General features: G+C 41.2%; 1 protein-coding gene across 9 annotated transcripts in view; it reads right to left on the bottom strand.

The window, feature by feature from the left end:
* Positions 1 to 11,530: 11,530 nt before the first annotated feature.
* The window catches only part of ZMYM4 (zinc finger MYM-type containing 4), a 159,928-nt gene continuing 157,331 nt past the window's right edge, over positions 11,531 to 14,127 (bottom strand). For all 9 annotated transcript variants that reach the window (XM_074380496.1, XM_039473883.2, XM_003937521.4 and 6 more), the window contains one exon: positions 11,531 to 13,993. In XM_074380496.1, the coding sequence (XP_074236597.1) occupies positions 13,786 to 13,993 (208 nt within the window). In that variant the 3' untranslated portion in view covers positions 11,531 to 13,785. The remainder of the gene's footprint in view (positions 13,994 to 14,127) is intronic.

Below are 14,127 nucleotides of genomic sequence, written 5' to 3'. Positions count from 1 at the left end.
TCAATGGCTTCGATAGCTTGTTGCCCAGAAAACGGAACACACCTTCAAATGCCCATTTCATGATCTTGTGTTAAAAAGAGGCAGGACAAATCTAGCGCAAAAGGTTTAATTCAAACTTTGTGCTGTTAAGTGGCTGCAGCATTTCGTGTTCTTCAAGTGGAGTCTGGCTATCTGCAGAGGTCAGAATCTTTGTCATCTGCAGGGAATCACCCACACCCAGAATCTTTGAGAGGGCTCAGTGCTCTTAAGAAAAACGATGTCAGCAGCCGGGTGCGGTGGCTCACACCTGTAATCCCAGCACTTTGGGAAGCCTAGGAGGGCGGATCATGAGGTCAGAAGATCGAGACCATCCTGGCCAACATGGTGAAACCCCATCTCTACTAAAAATACAAAAAAATTAGCTGGGTGTGGTGGTGTGTGCCTGTAGTCCTAGTTACTTGGGAGGCTGAGGCAGGAGAATTGCTTGAACTCAGGAGGTGGAGATTGAAGTGAGCCAAGATCATGCCACTGCACTACAGCCTGGGCGACAGTGCAAGACTCCATCTCAAAATAAAACGATGTCAGTAACCACCTGGATTCACCCTTGACTCCCAGTCTGACCAGTCATGATTTTTCTTGGCATTTATTAGTTGGTTAAATAAACTAAAAGCATTAAAAGAGTTAAAGTACCATCCCACTGGAGCAGTTGAAGCTTTATCCCAGGTAATATCCCTGTCTTCAAGTGGATCCTGGGGCCTCAAATAGGGAGCTGAATCATGGGAACCCTGTCAATCATTATTTTTTCTTTTCTTTTCTTTTCTTTTTCTTTTTTTTTTTTTTTTGAGTCAGAGTCTTGCCCTGTTGCCCAGGCTGGAGTGCAGTGATGCGATCTCTGCTCACCGCAACCTCTGCCTCCCAGGTTCAAGCAATTCTCCTGCCTCAGCCTCCCAAGTAGCTGGGATTACAGTCACGGGCTACCATGCCTGGCTAATTTTTGTACTTTTAGTAGAGACAGCGTTTCACCATGTTGGCCAGGCTGGTCATGAACTCCTGACCTCAGGTGATCCACCCAGCTTGGCCTCTGAAAGTGCTGGGATTACAGGTGGGAGCCACCAAGCCCAGCCAATCATGATTTTTCTCGGCATTTATTAATTGGTGAAATAAACTAAAGTATTAAAAGAGATACTAAGTGCCATCCCATTGGAGCAGTTGAAGCTTTTTGCCAGGTAATGCCCCTGTCTTCAAGTGGATCCTAGGAGCCTAGAATTCTCTCCCTTTGAAACCTGGGGCCCTATTTAAAGACTGCTGATGACTCCTGTGCCTTCAGCCACTGTGCAGCACTCAGCCTTTTGTCCCCAACCTGCTTGCAAGTTCATGAGGCTAGAGCCGTAACTTGTTTTGTAATGCTCTTACCTCCAACACAGCACAGATAGGAAAACATCGTAGGTGAGCTACATAATCTGGGAGTAGTCAGTGCCTCAGAAGCTTCTCATGCTGATTCTGTTACATAGAAACAAAACCCACAAGTCTCAGTAGCCTCAGATGGAAACAGTTCCTGTCTTGCTACCCATAATCCGTAAGTGCCCATCAGTGATTAAGGGACAGCAGTAGAGAAACCACAGAAATCATAAACATGGCCGTTCTCAGGAGCGACTAGTGCACACCACTTTATTCCTACCTTATCTCAGAAACCCCAAGCTATCTCTCTTAAAAGCATAAGGGCACTTTTAAACATAGTACTCTTTGGAAATAATAAGTATCATACTCTTACTTGGGAAAGCAATATAAACTTCAGCATTTCAAAACCACCAATGTCAACTGACCCATCATCCTATCCCTAGTCTCTACCACAGGAACAAGGATGCACTTTAAAATGTGCCCGTGATGAACATAGAGCCTGACTCTGAGAGCCCGGGAGGGGGACAGTCTGACCAGCCCAGGGATGTGACAGAGGTAGCTTCAAGGAAAACGCCAGTTAAGGTGGGGAGGGAGATGGCAGATCTGGCCACTGCTAGCTTCTCCCATACGAATCCTCCAATGAAACCTGGTGTAGGAAGTTCCCAGGGAGTACTACCTGGGGAGAGAATAAAGAGAATGAAAATACTGAACTGTAACATATAAGATGGGGATGGGTGATGACAGTGACCCAGTCCTTCCATAGGATGATGGAATACTGATTTTAGAAAGTCAGGCATTCATCTTTTTTTTTTTTTTTTTTTTTTTTTTTTTTTTTTTGAGACGGAGTTTCGCTCTTGTTACCCAGGCTGGAGGCAATGACGCGATCTCGGCTCACCGCAACCTCCGCCTCCTGGGCTCAGGCAATTCTCCTGCCTCAGCCTCCTGAGTAGCTGGGATTACAGGCACGCACCACCATGCCCAGCTAATTTTTAGTATTTTTAGTAGAGACGGGGTTTCACCATGTTGACCAGGATGGTCTCGATCTCTCGACCTTGTGATCCACCCGCCTCGGCCTCCCAAAGTGCTGGGATTACAGGCTTGAGCCACCGCGCCCGGCCAGGCATTCATCTTATAACATTGAGAAAGCCACTAAAAAATTCAGAACTAGAATATACAGCATCTAAACCAGACAAGGAAAGAAAAAAAATTCCAATCAACCAATCAGCAGGAATGGAGGGGGAAAAATCAGCATTAAAAATGTGACCACTTAATAGGCATTAGTTTTCAGATTGGATGTCAACAAAACCACTACCACAAAACACAGCTTCACAGATTGGGTTTAATTGTAAATCCCTATTTATAGGACAGAGACCTAAAACATCACATAGAAAGACTGAAAATAAAAAGACAAGAGAAGACACACTGGGGCTTTGGATCCTATTAAGACAGTGAACTAGCTAAGCTACAGGTTCCGATCCTGCAAAATCAACCTTAAGATCAACTGAGGCACCACCACCACAAACCAAACGAAAACTTCCCACAAATCCTGCAGGAACCCCAAAAGATGCAGGTTATCATAAACTTGGAGGGGAGGTAGGGCATCAGGGAGAGGTCTGTTCCTGCTGGACATGGGGCAGTCAGTCAAATCACTGATGTCAGGGGGACACTATCAGGGCAACCCAAAAGCTCTGCAGGGGAGAGAGGAGTAGTGGGCTGCGCAGCTGCTTTTAGGGCTGAAACTCCCAGCCCTTGTTCCCTCCAAAGCCTCAGGGCTGACAGAGGATGACCAGGAATTGTGTGTCCTCACAGTGCGGCTTCCTAAAGGTCTGAAGGTAACTCCTGGATCACTGCTGGTGGAGCGGACAACAGCAACTGTGAGGTACCTGGAGGTCATGAACTTCTTTGTTAAACTCACTGGGAAGGACCGGGTAGAGACTGGCTTTGGCCTTTCACCAACAGATACCACAGAGAAGCTGCTGCTGTGAAGGAACACGGGCTCACAGGCTGAAATAACCAAATGCCACCTGATGAACCTAAGCCCCTGCCCCCAAAGACAGCAAACTAAACCTAGAATTCACAGTAAACAGGGAAATGTAAGCAATCTGAAACAAGAACAAGGACAAAGCAGAATTTTTTTTTTTTTACGAGGAGTCTCACTCTGTCACCCAGGCTGGAGTGCAATGGTATGGGCTCAGCTCACGGCAACCTCTGCCTTCCAGATTCGAGCGATTCTCCTGCCTCAGTCTCCTGAGTAGCTGGGACTACAGGCATGTGCCACTATACTCGGCTAATTTTTGTATTTTTAGTAGAGATGGAGTTCACCATATTGGCCAGGCTGGTCTCGAACTCCTGACCTCGGGTGATCTGCCCAACTTGGCTTCCCCAAGTGCTAGGATTCCAGGTGCGAACCACCATGCCTGGTCCCAAGTAGAAATATTAAGGGTTGAAAAAAATAACAAATAGGATAGGACAGATACATGTCACAATGAGTCCATGAGCTGCAGCATCATACTGAGGGCCTCTACCAAAAGGAAGCAGGATGAAACATCCCCCACCCTAGCCACACACACACAGAAGTCCAGGGACAGAAATGCCTAATCTGAATATTGGGAGTCCCAGAAGGAAAGATAAAAAAGTGGAGGAGGCCGGGCGCGGTGGCTCAAGCCTGTAAGCCCAGCACTTTGGGAGGCCGAGGCAGGTGGATCACGAGGTCGAGAGATCGAGACCATCCTGGTCAACATGGTGAAACCCCGTCTCTACCAAAAATACAAAAAATTAGCTGGGCATGGTGGCGTGTGCCTGTAATCCCAGCTACTCAGGAGGCTGAGGCAGGAGAATTGCCTGAGCCCAGGAGGCGGAGGTTGCGGTGAGCCGAGATCGCGCCATTGCACTCCAGCCTGGGTAACAAGAGCGAAACTCCGTCTCAAAAAAAAAAAAAAAAAAAAAAAAGTGGAGGAAATATTTGAAGAAATAATGAGTATACATCTCCCAGAACTACTAAAGAAAGATCAAAGGACTCACAGAATGATTAGCAAGAAAACTGTACAAGCAGGAACACTGTAGTGAAAGGCATTTGAGACCAATAAAAAAAGCAGAAATCTGGGGCTCGGCGCGGTGGCTCACACCTATAATCCAGCACTTTGGGAGGCCAAGGCGGGTGGATCACGAAGTCAAGAGATCGAGACCATCCTGGTCAACATGGTGAAATCCCGTCTCTATTAAAAATACAAAAAATTAGCTGGGCATGGTTGCACGTGCCTGTAATCCCAGCTACACGGGAGACTGAGGCAGGAGAATTGCTTGAACCCAGGAGGCGGAAGTTGCAGTGAGCCGAGATCTCGCCATTGCACTCCAGCCTGGGTAACAAGAGCGAAACTCCATCTTTTAAAAAAAAGCAGAAATTCTGAAAGCTCTCAGAGAAATAACAGATCAAATTAGATGGACATCAGGCTTTTAACAGTATCAGATGAAGAAAGACAAAGGAATAATGTTCTCAAAGTGCTGAAGGAGAGAACTTTGACCTCAAAGTGTGTATCGAGACAAACTCACTGAGTGTAATAAAAAAAAATTCTCACGTGACCAGGCATGGCACGCCTGTAATCCCGGCACTTTGGGAGGCCGAGGCAGGAGGATCACTTGAGGCCAGGAGTTTGAAACTAGTCTGGTCAATATAGCAAGGTCCCATCTCTACAAAATAAAAATTTTAAAAATTAGCTGCATGTGGTAGCACACGCCTGTAGTCCCAGCTACTCAGGAGGCTGAGGCAGGACTGTTTGAGCCCAGAAGTTAGAGGCTCCTGAACTCCAGCCTAGGTGACAGAGCAACGCCTTGCCTTAAAAAAAAAGAAAAAAAAAATCCCAGGAACACAAGGCTTCGGTAACTTTTTCACAAAAGACCCATTTAGAAAATATTCTTGGAACAAGTAGTCAAATACAGAAAATTAATTTAGATGTGGGAAGAGAGATGGGAAGTGATGGTGAGCAAATACTCTGGCAAAATTTGTCTGAAACAGGACTAACAAAAAGGAAAACAACGTTAAATACATAATAAAATAATTAACGTAGTAAGAGGGGGCAAGACCAAAGGAACCTAAGAGACTAACAGTCTTACTAGGAGATTAGATGGTAAGTTAAAGAAACCAACGGGGTAAACAAACATGATTAGTATGTTGATCTGAGTGTTGTGAGTTAACATTGTCTCCCCCAACAACCACATTTGACCAGCTTCACATTTTGGCCAGGCGCAATGGCTCACGCGTGTAATCTCAGCATTTTGAAAGGCTGAGGTGGGGGGATTGCAAGGTCAGGAGTTTGAGACCAGCCTGACCAATATGGTGAAACTCCGTCTCTACTAAAAAAATACAAAAATTAGCCACCGTGGGTGGTGGGTGCCTATAGTCCCAGCTACTTGGGAGGGTGAAACAGGAGTATCACTTGAACCTGGGAGGCAGAGGTCAGAGCGAGACTCTGTCTCAAAAAAAAAAAAAAAAAAAAAAAATAGTATTAATAAAAGTAGAATGTATTACTTTTTTAAACAGGTAGAAAAAAAATTGTTACTCAGTGGGCAGCAAGGGGATAAAACAAAAAGTTCAGTAAACAGAAATTGTGGGGAAAAATCCCCAGCAGAAGTAAGTTCTATAAGCCGTAAGTTTAAGGTGTTTACATATTAACACCAGACAGGACTCCGACCTCTTCTTTCCAATCTCCACTGCCCTCCCTGCATGGAGACAGTGGCCTCTGAAGAGGCGTAGGCCTCCTCAAACCATGGAAGCGCGTGCCTGTGGTGAGGCAGCCACAGCCCAGCAGCAGGGTAAGAGGGGCAGCGGGTGGCTGGAATGGTTGGGAGACGAATTACACTGTGCAAACAAGCTCCTCTTTGAGAAAGTAAGTACATATATTGAGGAGAGTGGGAGCCAGGTTTCTCACTCTTTGAGAAAGGATTATGAATGTGGAAAGGGAGAGAAGGCTGCAAAGAATCCTGAGATACTGAACTGAAATTGTAAAAACTGGAATCAACTCACAGGTTTAAACAAACAAACTACAACTATACATGAACATGTGTGTATATTTATTGATGGGTTGCTCTACCCACTGAAAGGGTATAGAAGCAATTTACCAAAGTAGCGATGAGCACGCCAAGTGCTGAGGCATTACGGCTCTACAGAGAAATGGCTGATTCCAAAAAAGTACCACAAAATCCGGGAATATCTTAAGTGAAGAAATGCTGAAAAAAGGACAGGAACATATCAGAAGAACATAAAAACCAGCTAGAAGAAGCTTCCGTTGGTCAAATACATGACAATTTGAGTATCAAAATAAATGAGCAGGAGATTACAACCTACTGAATAAGATAGAAACCTAAGAGTCTATAATAATATATATAAATGAATAAAAAATAACAAAGACATTAAAAAATATAAAAATTTTTAAATAATCTAACAGTTATAGGACAAAAAAGACAGGGAAAAAAACAGGTCAATATTAACCAAGAGAAACTGGGGGAGCAAGATTTACAGTATCTGAAAAAACAGAATTCAATGCAGAAAAGAAAAAAGGTGGGATATTACATACAGATAAGAAAGAACAATGAAACAAAAAACATGTAAATGTTGAGTAAGTATTAGTATGCCTCAAACACAATCTGAAAACTGACAAGACTGCTAGCAGGCAAAGGGAGGGTGGATAAACACTTGGGTAAGAAAAGGAAATGAGGAAACACTTAGAATGATGATCGTATCATTATGTCTGAAGCTGAAAATGCACCTAAAGCAGTACTGAGATGAAAAAGTTGGTAGATTTGAAATTATTTTCAGGAAACAAAAAAGATTAACAATGAATGAAGCAATCATTCAATTCAATCATTTAAAGAATGAACTAGAAAAAAAGAAAAAACAAGAGAAGAGAAGAAAAGTAGTAATAAAATCAGAAATACATAAAATAAATAAGACTGACATAGCCAAATGCTGGTTCTTTGAAAAGGTTAAGAATGCCCAAGAAAATGAGAAGATGCAAACACAATACAAAATTTAAAAAGGAAATAATTATGAACTATATGTTAATAAACCTGAACATACAGATGAAAATGAGGAAGTTAAAATCCAAATTGGCAAGACATTAAAAGCTTGAGTAGACCAATGGGCGTTAAGTAAATAAAAAAGGCAGCCAGGTGCAGTACCTCACACCTGTAATCCCAGCACTTTGGGAGGCTGAGGTGGGAGAATCATGAGGTCAGGAGTTCGAGACCAGACTAGCCAATATGGTGAATCCTCGTCTCTACTAAAAATAAAAATTAGCTGTGTATGGTGGCAGGCGCCTGTAGCCCTGGCTACTCAGGAAGCTGAGGTAGAAGAATCACTTGAAGTCGGGAGGCAGAGATTGCAGTGAACCTCTGAGACTGTGCCACTGCACTCCAGCCTGGGTAACCGAGCAAGATTCCATCTCAAAAAATATATATATAAAACAAATAAAATAAAAATTAGCTGGGCATGGTGGCACATGCCTGTTGTCCCAGCTACTTGCTACTGGGGAAGTTGAGGCAGGAGAATTGCTTGAACCTGGGACGCAAAGGTTGCAGTGAGCCAAGATTGCGCCATTGCGTTCCAGTCTGGCAACAGAGCCAGACTCCATCTCAAAGGAAGGAAAAAAAAAAAAAAAAAGGCAAAGACCTCTCCTCCCCTTAGGGGACAAAATAAAACACCAGAATCAAGAGATAAATAAAATTAAGATTTCACTTATACGAAAAACACACACACAGTTAGGCTGGCTAGCTAATATTTAGGGTTTTTTTGTTTTGTTTTTGCATCTATGGTTACAAGTGAAATCAATATCATCAAGGCAGAAAAATTAAGATTTGACTATTACGGTGGATGCAAAAAAAAAAGCATTTGATAAATTCAACTTATTTATGATTAAAAGAAAAACAGCAAACTAGGAATAGAAGATAATGTTATTGATAATGATTATTTAATCTAATCGTGTGTGTATATACGTATGTATACATATATACATGTGACGTGTATGTATATATGTATTAATGTTATTTATATCATACATCATGATCAATTAGGGTTTAATCAAGGAAATGCAAGGATTGTTTGGTATCAGAAAAATCCCCCAATGTATTTTGCTGAATGAATAAAGATAAAGAATTACATGATTACATAGAAAAAAAGGCATTTGATGATGTTCATCTTTTACTTAATGGTGTCAGGAATCTCTTATTATAAAGCCATCAAACTTCTTCCAGATGACAGTGTCTAAGATTGCTTTCCAGAATAGGTGCGCAGGTGTGCCTCTCCTCCTGCCGTGTAGTGAGGGTAGGAATGTGCCTTCCATTCCTACATTACCAACATATGGCATTTTATTTTTCCCATTTTGGTCAATCTTAAGGGTGTAGAGTGATAGCTCTGTAAATGTCTCTCTTGGTGTACTTATCCTTTTGGGCTATTCTTCTATGAACTATCTTTTCATTATTCTTTGTTCATCTTTATGAACAAAGTTAGGATACCAGTTTGACTAGTCTAAAAGAGCAAAGAAAAAAAAATGGCTTAAATAAAATGGAAAGTTTCTCTCTTTCGTGAAGGTCTGAGCTAGCAGGCAGATCAGGAGAGAAGGTGACTCTGTTCATGAGGTTCATGTTCTGGTGTGCTGCCCTTTCCCACATGGACAAAACTGGCCTGTCATGACACATTCATGTTCCAGTTCACAGGAAAGGGAAAACGAGCCCAGCATGCATTTCCTTTCAGGAATGTGGCCTGGGAGGTGTGAACTCACTTCTGCTTCCATGCCATCGGTCAAAATGCCATCCTATGGTCACCCCTAATTACAAGGTGGCCTAGAAAATACGCTTTTTACTAAGGGAGCCACTGCCTAGCTAAAACTTGTGGGGAAGCAGTGGTTCTGTAAATGAAGCGAAGTGTGGGGAGATTGCTGTTGTATGGTTCTTGGTCCCAAACTGATGACGTGTATAACAAGTCAAAGATATTTCACAGATTTAGTGTTTTTCTGCCAATTAAAAAATAAATTTATGACCTGGCATTCATATGCAAAGTAAAGAAATATAGATAGGCCATGTGCGGTGGCTCATGCCTGTAATCTTAGCACTTTGAGAGGCTGAGGTGAACAGATCACCTGAGGTAAGGAGTTCGAGGTCAGCCTGGCCAACATGGTGAAACCCCATCAAATACAAAAATTAGTTGGGCACGGTTGTGTACACCTATAGTCCCAGCTACTCGGGAGGCTGAGGCAGGAGAATCACTTGAACCTGGTAGGCGGAGGCTGCAGTGAGCCAACATAGAGCCACTGTACTTCAGCCTGGGCAACAGAGCAAGACTCCATCTCAAAAAAAAAAAAAAAAAAAAAAAAATTTGGGTCAGCCATGGTGGCTCACATCTGTAATGCCAGCACTTTGGGAGGCCGATGTGGGAGGATCACTTGAGGTCAGGAGTTCAAGACCAGCCTAGCCAACATGGCAAAACACTGTCTCTACTAAAAATACAAAAACTAGTCTGGTGTGGTGGCATACACCTGTAATCTCAGCTACTCGGGAGGCTGAGGCAGGAGAATCACCAGAACCCAGGAGGCAAAAGTTGCAGTGAGCTGAGACAGCGCCACTGGACTCCAGCCTGAGCAACAGAGACTCTGTCTCAAAAAAAAAACAAACAAAACCAAAAAGCTAATAAACTCTATCACATGACCTTCCTATACATACTGATATACATGCATTTCTTCCCCCACCAGGCTGGACAGTGCAGTGGCGCAATCTCGGCTCACTGCGACCTCTGCCTCCTGAGTTCAACTGATTTTCCTGCCTCAGCCCCCAGAGCAGCTGGGATTACAGGCACCCGCCACCACGCCCAGCTAATTTTTGTATTTTTAGTAGAGACAGGGTTTTACCATGTTGGCCAGGCTAGTCTCGAACATCTGACCTCAAGTGATCCATCCACCTCGGCCTCCCAAAGTGCTGGGATCACAGGCGTGAGCCACCGTACCTGGCCCCCTTTTTCAATGTAGTAAAAACATCCATGGATTTTTGTGATGTTGACTACTACTGATATGCATTTCTTCCCTAAGCACAAGTGAAGAATTTGTTAATTTTACTTGATTCAACTATGTATAATTAGTTATAGAGAGTATTAAGTTTTGGAAAATCCAAAGTGCTTAACTTAGTGAAAATTCAGACTGTAGTATGGGAATTAACTGTTAGTACAGGCAAGGAAATCTGTATATATTATAATAAAAAATATCTGACATTTGAAAGCCTACCATGCGTCAGGCACAACTTAATAAGAGAGTTATGGCCACTTTATAGATGAGAAAAGTGAGGCACATAGAGGTTAAGTAATTTATGTAAAGTTATACAACCAGCAGTAGAAACACAAGGCTCCAAAGCCTATGATGTTTCTACTACGTAACAATGCCTCTCAATCACTATTCTCTTCAATTATGATAGCAAAGTATGGTAACAGATAAGTACTAGTCTAGAGGAATTCAGGGTATTATTGCTTCTTTCCTAAAATTTCAACTCAGTACCCTAGGAGAACTTTTTGTTCATATGGAAAATTAAATTCTGAATTTAAAGAAAAGAGATTCATTGATAGAAATTCATTTTACATTAGATTTTTTAGGAAAACTTGTTTTATGAATTTAAGAATGCCACAGACAGGTAGGTAGAAAGCCATTATGGAATCTGAAAGAACAGCTGCATAATACCAAGACAATTCTAAAGTTTAAGGAAAATGCTATTTAGTCTTACATTCCTGTTTTAAACATGTCTTTATACTTAAGAATGAACATATTCTTTATTCTAATCTTACAATTTCATTAAAGTTGAACTGATGCAAGCTTTGTAAATCTCAAAAAGGTTTGCCTGAAATGATATGTATAAATGATATCTGATATTTCTACCTGTTGGGACTTTGAATATAGTCAGTAAATTAGACAAAAATGGGAACAAGTCTTTTGATGAAAAAAAGGAAACAAAAGAATTTGCAATGAAAGACTATGTTTACTGGACTACGTTTTTAAAAAATTGCTTTCTTGGAAACTGCCCTCTTCGTAATTTTACTAACTGTTGGGTCATACCAATAAGGTCAATCAGAAAAAAAGATTTCAAATTCTTTCAACACATAAAGAAAAAGAACTCACCCATCAAATACAAATATACTATTTTATTCTAAGGGAATATTTCTGTGGTTTCTGCAAGGGGAAAACCTAAAAGTAGTTAAAAAACAAAAAAGAACAGAAAGGATGATTTAGATGTTTTTTGTTTGATGTTTTTTTCTCCCCTGGAAAAAAAAATGTAATTTTACACAATTTTCGTGAAATTAAAAAAGCAATAATCAGACGCACACATCAACAGCTACACTTATGAGGAATGACCAATAATTAATCAATATTTTCTCTTATGAATAAATTTAGGGTTCTGGGCAACTCTGTGGACTAACATGCAAATGAAATCCTGATACAGTCATTTATCTGGGTATTGGTTGTTCTCAGTTAAAAGATACAGATTTTTTTCTTTCTGGTATTTTGTAACAATTTATCTACTATGCTAACAATATTTGTTTTTTTTCATACAACTACAGAAGGGTAAAATGTTAGTGTTTATACAAACTGTAAAATTCGTAGTGGGGACTATTACACCTGCTGTTTCTGGACAGTTTATTGGCAGACTCATCAGACAATTCAATTATTTGTCCTCCATATCAAACACGGTATGGAAGTAAGGAGTTTTCCAGTCAGAAATGACAAACACAGATGGAATTAATCATACAGAATCGGGGCAGATTTACTTCTTTCATACAGCTCTTGGTAACAAAAATGAGATCTGTTACAGGCAGAGGGACAGAACCATCAAGTACACAATGTCAAAAGGCCTACTTTTAAAATTTTACTTAAATGCCTTTCATTTGTTTAAAAAAAAAAAAATATACCTGTCATCCCCTCCTAAAAATGAGATAACCTGAAAAGTCTTTCAAGATTAAAATTTCTAAGAGGCTTTTTGACATCTCTCAGTTTTATCATAGCGTCAAATTAACCTTAGCTAAACTGGCAAACATCATAAAACCTTTGATTCAAAATTCTGTGGGGAAGAAACTGAGAATGGAGATGAGGGAGATGGACTGATATGCCACACACACCTATGACCTGCAATCCTCACAGAACTACTAAAACAGCTAGAGTTTGGAATAATGCTCTCAGAAGACCTGCTTATGGATATGCAAGACAATGTCTTTGTATCCTAACCCCAGAATCCCTATTTTCAAGTTTCATAGGGCAACAAGGTCATCTTCCAAATGCTTTATATAGGAACCTACTAGGACCTTTTCTACCATAATTCAGATAGCTAAGTAATACTGTATCTTTGTGAAATCACTCACAGGTTTGCCAGAGTAAGGAAAGAGACTATTCTTTTTGAAATGACAAGGGCCTCCAGAAACTGGTGCAAAAGACGAAATAAGAGGAATTGTTTGAGAAACAGGAAGGTAAAACAATGGGAGAAAAGCTGCCACTGGGGAAAAAATGAAAATAAAAAGAGAACCCCCATTTCTGTGTGCCACAGCTCAGGCTGTGAGACAGCAGCAATACAGGCCCACATCCAGAGAAGTGGGCATTTTAGTGGGTTTCTACAAACATTTCAAGACACTTGGGGTCTGACAGGCTCCACAGATTTTCTGTGTGCGTAACTAGCTTGTGGAATATCATCCCCTTTACCTTAGTTTACCCACATCCAGACCCACCGCTGAGAAAACTTGACCCAGAAAATGAAAGGGACACATTACTGTTAATGGCAGTGAAGGTCATTTTCCCTGATGTGAGAGGCCCATGGCAAAAGCTTCTGTCCTTCACATGATTGGCTTGGCAGTGAAAATCAAAATCAATCAAGACCACTTCACTATCTGTTTTAAAAAGCTGAGTATTTTTATTGGGTCTTTAAATGTGGGTCTCACAGTCCTCATTTGATGTCACTCTTAGCTCTGTACTGATACCTCCTCTGACTCTTACGGAGGGCTTGCTCAAGTAGCCTATTGCAGCCAAGGTTTCACTCCAAAGCTACCTTTCTAAGGTCTAAGGTTACTATGGTAGAGTTTTATACAACAGTTTTCCTTAAAAATATTCCACAATTTGTTACTCCCAAACAAAATAAGATTATGCACCACTCGGAGAAATTAGTCATTCTGAAGATGTCTAAGAACTATATCACTGCCAAAGAACATTTCTCAGTTCATATTCTTTCCTTCAATTTCCATCTGCACATCCACACTGTGGGGTTCACAAGTCATCTGTTTTCCATGATCTTACAGTCAAGTCAAGAGGACTTGGACTTACACATCATTTTCCAACAGCTGGATGCATTCACAGTTTGGTGCATACCAATATGTATGAAAATAAGAACCTCACTTCCATTTTAATCTGATAATTCAACATCAGAGTCTTCAGATTTGGCTTTGGCAAGTTCTTCATGTACCTCCCTCACCATGAGAATACGTGTTAACATGGTGTCCAGGGTTCCAGGGTCTATCGGGAATGTGGAGTACCACATGGGGCTATTCGGGACACAGGAGCGCTCAGGTTGAAGGTAAAACACATCATTCCTCTGCTTCACACTTTCAGAACTATCCACAGGGGGGGAAAAAAAGAAAAAAAATTATAAATCAGAGACTATAGGAAATATGTAGTATTCTTAAGTAAACTGTGCTTTTGCCATTTAAAAAAAAATTTTAAATTGAGGCAAAAAATGCAAATACTT

The sequence above is a fragment of the Saimiri boliviensis genome, chromosome 11, assembly GCF_048565385.1.
Source record: "Saimiri boliviensis isolate mSaiBol1 chromosome 11, mSaiBol1.pri, whole genome shotgun sequence".
NCBI lineage: Eukaryota > Metazoa > Chordata > Mammalia > Primates > Cebidae > Saimiri > Saimiri boliviensis.
Note: the sequence above shows the minus strand (reverse complement) of the source record. Positions and strands in the feature narration are given on the sequence as shown.